We start from the raw sequence: 14,224 nt of genomic DNA, 5'->3' as shown, positions 1-14,224 counted from the left end.
CCTGAATGCGTCACGCAGCCGTGCACGCGCACGGAGATGCGCGCAGGGTGGGAGGTTAGGTAAACCACGTGACAGCGCACCTTTCCTACTGAGACACTTCTGAGAATTTAGGTGAAATTATCCACCACGCCCTCTTCAAATTAAACAAGACTGACATGAGACAATGAGACTCACGTGTGCAGAAAAGAATTTTGTTTTAAATTTTTTTTAAAGTTTATTTTTATTAATTAATGTAGTATTATTATTGTTGCTGCTGCTGCTGTTTGGGAAACTTTCCTTTTTGTTGTTTTTTTATTAATTGTTATCCTTTTTAAATTTAGTTTTATTTTTTATTCATAATTTTTGTATTTATTATTATTTTTCTATATTTATTTATTTAATTTGTGCCGCTGTCTAGTTAGTTAGTTAGTTAGTTAGTTAGTTAGTTAGTTAGTTAGTTAGTTAGTTAGTTAGTTAGTTCTGCTAATAAATATATGAATAAATGTTTCCAGAAGTCATCAAGGTGAACAAGCCTTCCTCCTTACAAAAATTACAAAATGTGCAAAAATTTGGTAAGTTTGTGTCAAAAAGAAAAACAAATACATTTTTGCAAATTACAAAATCAATTATCATGGAAATCTAGTATCAGTCAACTGTTCTGCAAAAACTGTAGCTGCACAGGAATATAAAACTTTATTTATATCGATTTTGTTAATTTTTGGGCAAAGGGATACGTCCATTTCTGCTGACCTTTGAACATTTTTTTAAAATCTTAAAAACGATAACATCACAAATGCGTCAGAGTTGACTGACACCATGTTTCTTTTGATTTTGTAAACATGAAGCACCTGTGAGGAACCTGGAAACATTTATTAATATTGTTCAAATGACAGCAGCAAAAATGACCATTTTGTTGCACAAACATTTATTTTGCTTAATTTGAAGAAGGTGGAGAATCAAAAAGATTTAAAACTTTAACATCCTGTTAATATATAAGATTACATGGCAAAAATGCAAAAATATGAGCAACTATTTCTGTCTAGTTCTTTGTGCAAATATCTTAGTTTACTGTAAATGAGAAAGCTCTGGTTCCAACGGCAGATCGTTTCACTTATAGCAGGCTGTCAAACTCCAGACCTGGAGGTCGGCTGCCCTGAAACTTTCAGCTGAGTCTCTGCTGCACCAGCTGAATAAAATAATTAGACCATTAAGGCTCCAGATAACTGATCTACACCAGGAGGAGGAAATTAAACCGTTTCATTCCAGTGTTTTGTACCTGTGGCTCATCTAAAACCTGCAGGACCGTGAGGACTGGAGTTTAACACCTGTGACTTATAGCAAAACTTTTTTTTTATTGATCTTAGTGAATTATTAACTTAAAACAAGCTCTTACATCTTGCAAAAAAAAAGTGTAAGTTGGTTTCGTCTTACTTCAAATTTTTACACTAGAAATTAGACCAAAAACTCTGTAATATTTTGTTCTGTTTTCATTTATTTTACCTTCTTCTGCAGGTTTAATTATTCAGTAAATGTGAAAATAATTAAAGGTGTAAGAAAAAGTGAATTATTTCACTGCTTTCCGTCTCAGCTGCACCTGCACAGGGTGAAGCTTGCAGAGCGACGGCATCATCCTGACTGCAGGAGCTCAGAGGAAGAGTCTGGTTCCCAGCCGGGAGGTCGCCTCACTTCCTGCCTGGCTGGCAGGTGAACTGGTGGAAATGTGTCAAAGGTGTGTTTGAGTATCAACCTGGGTGTGTTTTCATTGTGTGACTGTGCTTTGTCTTCCTGTGTGTCATCATGTGTGTCGCTCTTTATGTAATTCTGGAAGCTTGTGAGTCAACAGGAAAAGCGGATCGTTTCCTTCTCGACGCAGACTCCAGTTGATCTATTAATCCTGAGTCTGAGAAATAAAACTCCAGCGTTTCCTTCTGCTTTTATTGAGATTATAGTAAAGTTTCTGAGGAAAACTGAAGTTTTTAAGGTTCTCAAAGGAGCACTGCAGTTACAATAAACCCAGTAAGTGTTTACACCCATCACTGGTTTCTCTGCAGTTTTTATGTCACTAACAGTAAACAGTTTTTTACATGAACCAGTTGCACATTATTTAGTTTAAAACTACACAGTATGTCGAAATGCTGCTCAGTATTTTATGCTTTATTGTGTTTTTTCATCATTTCTATTCTATCTTTGTGTGAATCTGTTTGCTGCTTTTGCACAGAAATATTCACTTTGTGGAATAATAAACAATGTTTCTATTTCTAGTTATTTATCTGGATAACTCAATATTTGGCCTCATACTAAATGTTTTGGTTTAAAGTAATTATTTAGCTTGATTACTAAACATTTATTATCAACTAAATATTTAATTTCATATTAAATATTTACCTCACCATCTAAATATTTATATTTGTCGTCAAACTAAATATTTTACCTCGTACTAAATGTTTTGCTTTAAACTAATTTTTAGCTTGATTACTAAATATTTAGCTGGATTTTTATGTACTTAGTAAAACTAAATAATTAGCATCAACTAAAATATTTACATTAAATATTTGAATTTAATGTAGTATTACATTAAATTCAAATATTTAATGTAATACTAATATTACATTAATGTATTGACGATAACCTATATATTTAGCATCAAACTAAATATTTAACTCCATACTAATGTTTTGGTTAAAGCTCATTTTAGCTTGATTACTAAATATTTAGAGTAAAACTAAATATTTAGTCTCATACTAAATATTATGTGGATTACAAAACACTTATTTAGTATAAACTAAATATTTACATTTAGCGTAAAACAACATTTTTAGTTTACTAACTAAATATTTCACTTATTACTTAATATGTCTTTCAAACTAAATAATTAGCTTGATAACTAAATACTTAACAACATAGTAAATGTTTTGGTCCAAACTAAATATTTAGCTTGCTATGAAAAAAATTAATTTTTCATGTCAAATTCAGTATTTAGCTTCCTAGCTAATATTCAGTTAGCAAACTAACTAAACTAATGTTTAGTTAACAATGCTGTTTTTCTTATTAACAGCATAATCAACAAATGTCAGATACAAAACCGCCACCAGCTGCAAAAACATCAAAAACAGGAACAGGCGAGATTTTACATACAGAAACAAACCAGCAACTAAAATGTCATAAAAATGAAAACCTGGGGTTTTACGGGACTTTCAGTTTGTTTATCATATGATACAGATCTTGTTTTTTGACCATATATTTTATGGATAAGAAGAAGTGGCAAAGTTCCTCGTGAAAAGTGGGGAAAGAAATAGTTTTGGGTTTTTTAAAAAAAAGACATTTTTACATTCAGTCATCGCTCATGTCTCTTTTCTTTCCTCAAGGTCCCTAAAATAATTTCATTCTTAGAAAATTCAAGTAATTTTGGATTTTTATAGAAAGGCCATAGAGGAAATGAAATCGTCCCGCAAAACTTTTTAATAAACACATTAATAAAAAAAAAATCCTGTCAACTCAAAACCTCTGAAACACAATAAAAGGAACTTTCTTAGCTTTTGGAAAATCTTAATAATTAGTTCACATTTTTGAATATAATTTGAGAAGAAATGTGAGAAATAATTTGGATTTGGGACAAAAGGAATTTCTTAATTTTAGGATTTTCTTCAGCCTTTCAGAGGGAAAATCAGGAAGTTCCCACCACTGATGACACCTGGATCCTGCAGGGAATCAGCTGACTCACAGCTACGTTTACCAAGAAGGTTCAGACCCGGTGCTGGGAAACCGGTCCAGAACCAGACCTGGTTAATGTGAGGGGGTTGTCTTCTCCACGGCCCGGAGCCGGTTGGGCTCCAGGATCCCGGGAGGAAAAGTTCAGGTTGTCAGTAAATAAGATTCCTGGGAGGTTTTTCGTTTCCCTCAGACTGGGCTCAACATGTTGCTCCTTTTCAACGCCTATTAAACATGAAACGCACCAGAACCTGCAGAACCAGAACCATCTGCTTATTTAGGCTCAGAGGGAAAAGTAGAAGTTACTTCAGCATATTTTCACTTAAGTAAAAATGAAAAGTCGTCCAAGAAATGACTCAAGTACAAGTAAAAAGGTCAGGATAATAAAAAATACTCCTAAAAGTTTTTTTGTTTTTTTTTTAAAAGCTACTCAAGTAAATGTAATTGAGTAAATGTAACCAGTTACTACCCAACTACTTGTACCCCAGACTTTACGGTGCAGTGCTGAGGGAAAGTATTGACCCCCTTCAAAGCTCTTAAAGTGGAAATAAATTCACATTTTACATGTTTTTGAACTTTCATTTCGGTTCTAAAAACACAGAGCAATAAGTTTGGCAATAAGTTCATGTTTGTTGGTGAAAATGAGCCGTTTCAAAAACGTCCAGGATGTAATGTCACAGATCAGCAGTCACCGCCCGTTACCTAGCAACCCCAGTGGAACTCCGTTTCCGATCAGTTTCGTTCAATAAAGAAACTTATGAAAACGTCAGAAACTTTAACAGAAACTGTGTTTCTGTGTCTGGTGAAGTTTTGGTTAAAACATGTTTGTTTCTCATTCAGTGGGTAGAAAATCCAGAAATTTTACTCGGATAAGAATAATTTCTTGGATGGTTACTTTGTACCCGAGTACAAATATTTTGAAGTATTACTTTAGTTGAGTAGTTTGGGGTACTTTACCCACCTCTGTATTTATTTCTGTACTAGTTTTTTTCAGTAAGGTGTTTTTTTTTTTTCTTTTAGACTTGTGTATGGAAGTTTAAAAAATGACAAATATTCCTTTATTTAATCAGGTAAACCCCGTTGAGATCTAGATCTCATTTTCAAGAGGGACCTGAGCAAAAATTTGCTATACATAGCAACCTGGTTACAAGATAACAGGTTGCTATGTATTGCAAATTTTTGCTCAGGTCTAGATCTCATTTTCAAGAGGGACCTGAACAAAAAACCTGTTTAAAAAAAAAAAACTCTGTTAGCTGAAAAGTTTTGCATGTGTTCCTCCAGAGCCTGGAGGGCCACATAAAAACCAGTTGTGGACCAGCTTTGGTCCCTGGGCCTCGAGTTTGACACGTCGTAATTAATTCAGGTTTTCTGTTTCCTGGTTTATTTAAACATTTTCTCCTGGAGCTGCGATTCTTCTCATTATTGCTTGTTGTAAATCCAGAAGGTGATTCATCTGATTCTGGTTCTGGTATCGTCTTGTTCTGATTTTTATCTCTGAACATTTTGTTCCGGGTTCCTGCTGGTTCTGTTCTGACGTGTTCTTTTCGTCATGTGTGTGGTTATATTTGACACGGTGATCCGTCCTCAGTAGTATTACTCATCTCTGACCACAGGTTCTGACTAATCATGCTTTCAGTTTTGTTTTCTGCAGCGCCACCTGGTGGTTCGGCCTTTTAACTGCTTCTGAGCGCGCTCAGTAAAAAGCACAAGCAGCTGATTAAACAAAAACAGGATTTATTTGTGTCAGAAACAAGAAACAGCAGCAGTTTAAAGCTGCAACACAGAAAACAGGGAGGGAACAGAGGGGATTGTGGGTAATAAGTGATCTGTTAACACACAACTACTTCCTGTTTGAACAGGAAGTCAGCGGAGAGGCTCATGGGAAGCTGTCGTCGTCATCTTCAGCCATTTCTTTGGCGAACTCCAGATCCTGCTGCTCCCGTTCCCGACGCTCCTGAACGCACCACAGACCGAAACAGAGACAGGTTAACGATTATAATTTAAATAAATCGTTTATATATAGACTTTAACTGTTGATGTATAAATATTTTTTATTCATGTTCTAAAAATAAATTAAAACAATTAGATCTGGTTTTAGTTTTTCTGATAAACGCCGTTTCTGTTCATGGTGCTTTTTTTAACTGTCTAAACAGTTAAAAAAAGCACATTTTTATGCAAATTTTGTTTAGGCAATAATTCAATGTTGCCTAAACAGTTGAATTATTGGTGCAGCTTTTTGTTACAAAACCGCGTTTTGGTATTAAATATCGTGAAAACGATAAAAGTAAGAATAAAAACTATTACTTCTTTTTTTATTACTTCTGCCTTTAAATATGACAACAGAAGTAGAAAATGTCTGAAACTGGGAGTGAAGCTGCATTACCTCTGCTGACTCCAGGTCCTTGTTGTACGCTTTAGGAGGAAACCTCATGGCCTGCAGGGGGAGACAGAGAGTCAGAACCTGGAGCTGATCAGTTTCCTCAGATTAGCTTCAGCCAGGAGGAAACTCTGGATTACCTTCACAGACATGTTGTGGATGTCGAGGCAGAAGGAAATCCTCTGGTGGAACGCCAGCTGAGGCTCTCTGGTGCCGTAGATGTCCATCGTCTCCTTTGATTGGACGAAGCCCTTCTCATGGTTGATGCTCGCCTCGATCACGCCGTCACGGATCGCCTGCGCGAAACGGTCAAATTAAACCAGCCTCGCCTTTAAGGGGCGGTTATGTCTTCCAGGTATATTTTATAGCAATACCAGGTAACGATGTCACCTTCAGTTGCTTTAAAAGTGATTTTCTAATTTAATGCCTCTGTCTCTTTAAGAAGCCTCTGCTCTGTCTGAAACTCCGCCTTCATGAAGTCATGACAACATGGCTCCTCTATTAACCCTTTAACAACGTTTTTACCACTGAGCGCTTCACTGAGAAGTAGCTCCTATAATCAGCTCAGCAGGTTTTTGCTAATTGCTGATGGCTAGTCTGAAGGAGCTGAGTGAGGGAGTTGTGGGGGAGCTGAATGGTTGCCATGGAGATGGAACATGAAATAATCAAAGCAACAATACCTCCAGGTAAGTTTCTAATGAGGGAATGACTTTATAACATGATGTAGAAAGCTACAAAAGGTTCATTTTACAGAATACCGCCCCTTTAAGAGTCATTTATATCCGGGTTACCTTGGCAACGATGAACTCTGCGTCCTCTGGACTGTCGAGCTGCAGCTTTTGAGCGATGTCAGAGAGAGAGATCCGAGAGTACGACAGGCTGATCATCCGAACGCCTGAACACACACACACACACACACACACACACACACACACACACACACACGCGCACACACGCACACACACACACACACGCACACACGCACAGAGTAAAACTCAAGCACTTTTCAAGGTGTGTTCTCAAACTTTTCCATCACACTTTGGAGATGGGAGCTTTGATTGGCTGGGAGGATAACAGACAGAATCAGATCTCTGATTGGCTGGGAGCAGCGGAGGCCTGTGATTGGCTCACCAGTCTTGATGACGTTGTGTCGCAGTCGGATGATGAGCGTGTACGTCCCGTCCGCCTGGAACTTCTCTCCAAACTGCTCCAACACCTGGTTGAACTTGGCCAGGTTCCCGGTCCTCACAGCTGAGGGGAGACACACACATCATACACACACATCATACACACATCATACACACATCATACACACACATCATACACACATCATACACACACATCATACACACACATCATACACACATCATACACACACATCATACACACACATCATACACACATCATACACACACATCATACACACACATCATACACACACACAAAAGTTTTTTATTGAAAGAAACTGATTTGGAAAAATTTACTTTGCCAGATTTTGTTATTTTTTGTTAATTATATAAATTAAAATACCAAAATTTCCACTTAACTTTACATTTCGGTCCATCTGATGATGTCATTTTTAAATATCAAAATGGTTGATAATTTGATCAATTATTGATTTGTTGAAGTAGTTCTCTTGAGTAGTTTCTGGTGACTCTGCCCTCATCTGGGAATCAATTATAGAATCTGTACCGATAATTTTTTATGAATCGTTTGGGATTGTTACATCTGTGGCTCTCAGTTCTAGACGTTTCCTTGAAGAAGAAACTGGACAGATTTATCGGTTTTTCTCCTCTTAAAGCCAATTTCTGCATGTGTGATCTCAAATTATCATCCCGAGTTTAATATTTTAATTTGTACAACCATAAATTTACTAAATTTCTCATCTTCCATCCACTTTAGCTGGAGTTTGCATCGATTTTTTCTCTCTGCTGCTCATATTTTTACGTTTACCTGCTTCTACATGTTATGATCATTTATATTCCCGACAATAATTCATAAATTCCCCACTGAGGGATTCCAGCTGAACAATTCAGAACCGATTCATTCATCTTGCGAAATGTTTTTAATGCATCTGACATTCAGATTTAATGCTTTTCATGCAACTCAGACGTTGCTTCATTCTTCCCCCACACTGATGTAATATCCCGTTTCAGAACCGGACCCTGGAGTGGAGCCGCAGTTCTGATCAGGAACTGAAACCAGAAATCTAATTCCCAGGCTCAGACGTAACGTTACATCATTCTGTTAAACGCTGATTCATTCATTAACAACAGGGGAGTCAGAACCTGGTGCTGGAAGTGATGGGGAACTGAAAGCAGCGTGTGTGTGTGTGTGTGTGTGTGTGTGTGTGTGTGTGTGTGTGTGTGTGTGTGTGTGTGTGTGTGTGTGTGTGTGTGTGTGTGTGTGTGTGTGTGTGTGTGTGGACACTGACCCTGGGTCAGCAGGAAGTACGGCATCAGGGAGCGTTTAAGCGACGGCTGCCTGAACTGCAGTCTGTCGGGAATTTCTCCCAGCAGCAGCTCCACCACGATCAGCAGCTTGTGGACCTGAAACAGAGACCGGCCCGTCAGAACCGGACCCAAACAGAACCAGAAACAGGGCCCAAACGTTTACCCACAGTAAAACTCAAAACACTTTTCAATCGTTTTCAGTTTTCAAATGTTTCCAACACCACAGTTGGAAGATAAAAACATTAAATTAAATAAAATCTGACAGTTTCTATTCACTATTAAATGATATTATTTATTATTCTTATTAAGAATATCTTTGGATTTGTATTCCACATTCTGGCTAAACTAAAATGTAAGAAAATGTTATGTTTTGAAATGTCTCTCTCTCTCTTACCTTATACTCCCTTCAACAAAACGTTAATAAAAAAACTATAAAAATCAAAAATTTCAATGTCTAACATATGAAATATAAGCTAATCTTTATTTTAATTACACAGATCAATAAGTAATTGAACCATTAGGAATAAAAAATATTCATTACATTGAAACAATTTAAACTAATCATGTTAAGATAAATGACTTTCCTACTTAAATTATAAGTTTAAACACAAAAATACAAAGAAAGTTACAAAAAATATATTTTAAAAATGTTCTAGTTAAGTTTTCTGGCATTTAGCAAATAGAAATAATAATTTATTGAATTAAAAAAAGGTCAAATTCTGCAGATTTTTCATTCAGCCAGCTGTGATTACTTTATACAATATTAGAAATAACATTTAAAAAAATTTTGACAATTAATTCAAAAATCGGTTAATCATGATTAATGATCATTTTGGAATTCAAACTATCCTAAGAAAAGTTTAGTCTGATTTAACTTCAGACCAGGAGAACAAAATATGCCTCTCTTTCTATTTGGTTTATGAAAATATCTGTGAATGTTTTTGAAATTTAGGCTTTTTTAAAATCAAACTTTAGTTTGAACTTTATTACCAAACGGTGCAGTTTGAATGCCAAACAGTCTCCACACCTTGAAAACACCTGATTAAAATTCTGACTATTTTAAAGCCAAAACAAACACTGAGCATCCAACATGACTCAACAGCTCCCCCTGCTGGTCAAACAAGGGGAACACAGCTTTACTTCTCTGATTAGGGAATTTAAATGAAGTTTTTATCGACCAAACCGATCTCTGGAGGTTCTGATTGCTTCAGTGTTTGTTGGTGTGTGTGTGTGTGTGTGTGTGTGTGTGTGTGTGTTCGTACGGTCTGCTTGAAGCCCACTGCAGTGTGTTGTGGAGCTTTCCTCAGAGCGTTGGTCAGAGTCCTGCGGGCCTCTGAGTATTCCAGCTGGATGGCTTTGATCCGACCTGCAGGGGTCACATGACACACAGGTGAGCCCTCCGCAGCCCCCCCTGCCCTCGCCACCCTGCGGGTGTGTGTCCCACCTGTGTAGTAGAGGTAGCGCGCCCACTCGTTGTTGTTGGCGAGCTCGGGGAACACGGACTTGGACACGAGCTTCTCGGCCTGGTCGTACAGGTTGAAGTGCAGGTAGTTCCTCAGCAGCAGGTTGAGCAGCACCGCCTGGCCGTCGGCGTCGTGCCGCAGCGTCGCCGTGCGCAACCGGGTGTGCAGAAAGCTGGGATTACAGAGGGAGAAAGTCACATGTAAAATGTTCTAATCCCACTTTAAATTAAATTTATGTGAAAGAGGATTATAGCCACTGGAAAACAAGATCTGACTTTTTCTCAAAATTCTAACTTTAATTGCTGAATTCTGACTTTTGTCTCATAATTCTCATTTTATAATGTCAGAACTGACTTTTTTCAAAGAATTTTGACTTTTTTTCTCAATTATAATTTCATAATTCTGAGTTTAATCTCAAAGTCTGAATCTCAGATTTCTGACTTTTTTTTTTTTAGAATTTTAATCTCAGGTTGTTTTTATCTGTTAAGGTTGTGAAGCATGACAACCTTAACAGGACAGAAGAGTAACTTTAAAAGTTGAAACCCAGAGGAAACGTCTCCTCATCTCTAGTTCTGGTTCTGTAGTTTAGACGCTGAAAACTGTTTAAAGAATTTATGATTACTGCTGGTGTTTACATGTTATTTAGATTTAAAACAGTTTATTCACACCAACTCCTGATTCAAACTGATACGAAGGAACTTTAATGTCCCAAACCAGGCGGTCCGGACTGCAACAGACTGAACTAAGTGTGTGTGTGTGTGTGTGTGTGTACCTGCGGATGGTGTCGAGCTGGTTCAGGAACTCGTACACTCGGGCGTGATAATAGTAACATTTGGCTACGACCAGATCCAGAGCTCTGCGGTTCTTGGAGCTCACCTTCTGCATCAGCTCATCAGAAACCTTCTGGGCCTGAAACCAGAACAGCAGCAGTCAAGGTCACAGAGGTCACAGAGGTCACAGAGGGTCAGAGACACCACCAGGTTCTGCATAGGCTGGGTCACAGCTTAAAAAAAAAATCTGATTTTTTCCCATACCAGATCCGATTTCCAATTTTAGTTTTTGTTTTTTCCTTTCTAAAATAAAAATTACAAATAACAGAAAATATTTTCAAAAAGTCGCTTTTAATTAAAATCAACCTTTCTGTAAGCTGGACGACAGAGTACTGGAGCAATGTAATTAGGATTTTTGTGAAATTACAAAAATGTTGTCATGTTATTAGCAGAATAAATACACAATTTTATCAGAATAAACTCTTAAAATTACAAGATAAAAATCGTTTTAAGAAGAAAAAAGCTTAAATAATTAATTTGTTGTATTTCTGTGTTTGAGTTCTCATAAAATTACTACTTTATTCTGGAAATGTTAAGAATTGATTCTCTAATTATTTTGACTTTATTGTGATATGACTTTATTCTTGTAAAATCATGATTTTGTTTTTGTTCCAATAATTAAAAAAAATTAAATTAAATCTTCAAAAACAATTAGATTAGTCAAAAAAATCAATTTATTGTCCGACTCTCATAAAAACAAGCACAATTTTCAGACATTTCTTTTTAAAATCTGACGCAGCACCGAGCCCAATCAATAATCTATTCATGATTTCGAGGTCCCGTCCAGTAGCAGTGTGTGTTCCTCACCTCGGTGTACCTCTTGCTGTTGGTCAGGTGGACGACCAGCAGCAGCTGCAGGTACGCCTCCACCTCCGGCAGCAGAGGAGCCGACGCTGCCTTCCCCGTCCGCGGGCGGAACTGGATGTCTCCGTCGCCCGTCTCCATGGGCTGAGACACAGACAGAGGACGGCTCAGTGAAAACACCAGCTGCTGGGTGAGCAGGAATCCAGACGTAAACGGATCAGAGCGGCTCACCTCCTCCAGGAAGCCCAGCAGGAAGTCTCTGGTGGAGGTGTTGCTGGTGAAGAAGCCGGTGAGCGCTTTCTGGAGGACGACGGTATTGAGGCGGCGGCTGGTGGACGGCAGCGCGCGCAGGGCCCTCAGGACGAAGCGCGGCTCCTTCCCCGACACGGCCTTCTCGATCTGCTTCACATGCTCCTTGATGTCTGAGGAGGAGGAGAGGATGAAGGTAGGGGAGGAGCTCAGATCACTGACAGCTTCACAAACATCTAACTCTGAACACAAGTCCAGTCAACGCAGATTTCTAGAGCCGAACAAGTCAGAGACTCGTCAAGACGTGAAATAAAAAAGGAAATAAAAAGATAAAAGGTGTAAAGTAGAGTTTCAACATTGAAAAATAATTACATATTACAGTATTGATGCTCAATCAAAAGCAAAAAGATTTAAAATCCACAAGTATCAAGGTTAATGAAGAGAATTGGAGTCACTGAAAAACATAAAAAAATTATTCAGACTTTTCTCTCAGAATTCTCCCTTTAAGCTTCTGAGATCAAAATTCTGAGTTCATGTCAAAACTGTAAGAAAAAAAAACAGACAAAAATCTAAGTAAAATTAAGACCGATTTAATTTCTAGTCGTGAAACTTATAACATTGTATCAGTTCCACACTAAAAGATTTTTGGTTTTAATTACAAGAATAAAGTCCTAAAATTACAATAATAAAGTTACGAAACTAGAGACATTCAATTACGAGAATAAAGTCATAATATTAAAGGAATAAAGTCGTAAAATTACGAGAATAAATTCGCAATGAGAATTATGTTTTGTTTTTTTAATCAACCCCAGTTGAGTTAAAAACTGCACCAGGCCCAGGACGGAGCCTTGAGGCACTCCAGAGGAACACGGAGCTGTAGCTTAGGACAAATCTCCTAACTGAACTGGATCACTGCGCCTGGTTCGGTAAGATCCAAACCATGAAGGGTCCGGTTCTGTGATCCCTTCACACGTCTTTCCAGAACTTTGCAGCAGGAACATCGTGGATTTCATCTAAAAGTTGCATTTTAATCCTTGATCACTGAATCCTTCAGGATCTGAAGACAAACGAACCACATAAATGGACTTAAACTGGTCCATTCTGGAGTGACCGGTCCCAGCAGAACCGTAAACGGTTCTACAGGAGATGTGATACCTTGATAAACAATGATTCAGCAGCAGAAGCAACATTAGCATCCTAAACCGTCCTGAGGCCAAAACACTGAAATGGTTATTTTCTGCTGTCTCACCGTTTACTATTTATACTCCAAAGTTGTTCGGGTCAGACCACGAACTAGATCCGTTAAACGTAAAATAAACGACATAAAAACAGACTTTTGGAGGTTCTTACGTCCCTTCTGCCGTTTTACGGCATCTAGCAGTAGTTGGTTTTATGCTAACAGGCTAGAGCTAACAAGTCCAGTAAAGTGTCCAGAACCACAGTGACTTCAGTACCGGACAGGTTCCCCCGGTTCTACCCGAACATCAGACCCAGGATTACCCTCCAGTGTGAGGCTGTCCTGCTCCTTGGGCAGCTTGACCGCGTTTGTCGTCTCCTCCTCCGGCATCTCCACGTCCTGCGGCTCCGCGGCCGCCATCGCGGGCTTCACCTCCTTCGGCTCTTTGGGTTCCTTGTTAGACTTGTCCCGGTCCCGACCGCCCGCCTTGTCTCTCCGCTTGGCCGCTGTCTCCTTCATACTGTGTTTGGGCCGAACTGTGCGGTTCCGAGGGGTTCGATGTTGGGAGCAGCTGAAGCTGATCCTCACAATGACTGGACAGTATTCACTCTGCAGACCAGAGCAGTTGATGGTGGAGAGAAAACAGCAGGCAGAGGCAGTCGATCCCAGATGACTCGATCCTGCTTCGCTCAGTCACAAGCAACAGAAAAAATAAATAAAGTTGATGCTTTTACTTTGAATAAATAATATATAATTTGATTAATAAGCTAATTTGTACTTGTATTTGTTTTTATTCACAAGTGCAGATTAGAAACAAACAAACCAAATTTTACATATTAGAAAAAAAGAATGATTAATTATCTAATTATTATTAGAGATTTATTATTGGTAAATCTCACCTTTAATGACAAGTCTCTATATGAGAAATACAATAAGATTAATAAGTTCTTAACTATTTATCATACAGCAAATTCTTTTTAAATGTTCTCTATTTTTAGAAATCATTATCCTAAATAAAATTATTAATAATAATGATAACCACATTTTCAATAGATTTTTTAAGTTTTCAAAATTATTACAAAATAAATTAAATTCTGTCACAATAAAAAAAAACAATCTCAATAAAAGCAAGAACTAAAAAGTGTATCTAAAGTTAAAAAATGTAAAAAATTCTTCAGTGTAAG

General features: G+C 37.8%; 1 protein-coding gene across 1 annotated transcript; it reads right to left on the bottom strand.

The window, feature by feature from the left end:
- Positions 1–5,404: 5,404 nt before the first annotated feature.
- On the bottom strand, positions 5,405–13,677 carry psmd3 (proteasome 26S subunit, non-ATPase 3). The gene is made up of 12 exons (XM_023349613.1): positions 13,364–13,677; positions 11,846–12,036; positions 11,618–11,758; positions 10,753–10,889; positions 9,962–10,152; positions 9,780–9,883; positions 8,499–8,613; positions 7,196–7,315; positions 6,856–6,959; positions 6,205–6,360; positions 6,071–6,121; positions 5,405–5,641 (listed from the first exon to the last, which is right to left on the bottom strand). Exons 1-12 carry the CDS (start codon positions 13,557–13,559, stop codon positions 5,564–5,566), a joined length of 1,584 nt encoding a protein of 527 aa, XP_023205381.1. The 5' UTR covers positions 13,560–13,677; the 3' UTR covers positions 5,405–5,563.
- Between the last annotated feature and the right edge of the window lie 547 nt (positions 13,678–14,224).

This window comes from Xiphophorus maculatus, chromosome 16 (assembly GCF_002775205.1).
Source record: "Xiphophorus maculatus strain JP 163 A chromosome 16, X_maculatus-5.0-male, whole genome shotgun sequence".
In the NCBI taxonomy this organism is placed as follows: Eukaryota; Metazoa; Chordata; class Actinopteri; order Cyprinodontiformes; family Poeciliidae; genus Xiphophorus; species Xiphophorus maculatus.
The sequence above is the reverse complement of the archived record's forward strand: the minus strand, read 5'-3'. Positions and strand labels throughout refer to the sequence as shown.

Excerpts from the sequence above, each read along its gene's own strand:
- psmd3 (XM_023349613.1), bottom strand. The coding sequence starts at position 13,559 with ATGAAGGAGACAGCGGCCAAGCGGAGAGACAAGGCGGGCGGTCGGGAC. Across the intron at positions 6,122-6,204 it reads TCCACAACATGTCTGTGAAG|GCCATGAGGTTTCCTCCTAA; the intron begins GTAATCCAGAGT and ends CTCCCCCTGCAG. Across the intron at positions 5,642-6,070 it reads AGGACCTGGAGTCAGCAGAG|GAGCGTCGGGAACGGGAGCA; the intron begins GTAATGCAGCTT and ends TGGTGCGTTCAG.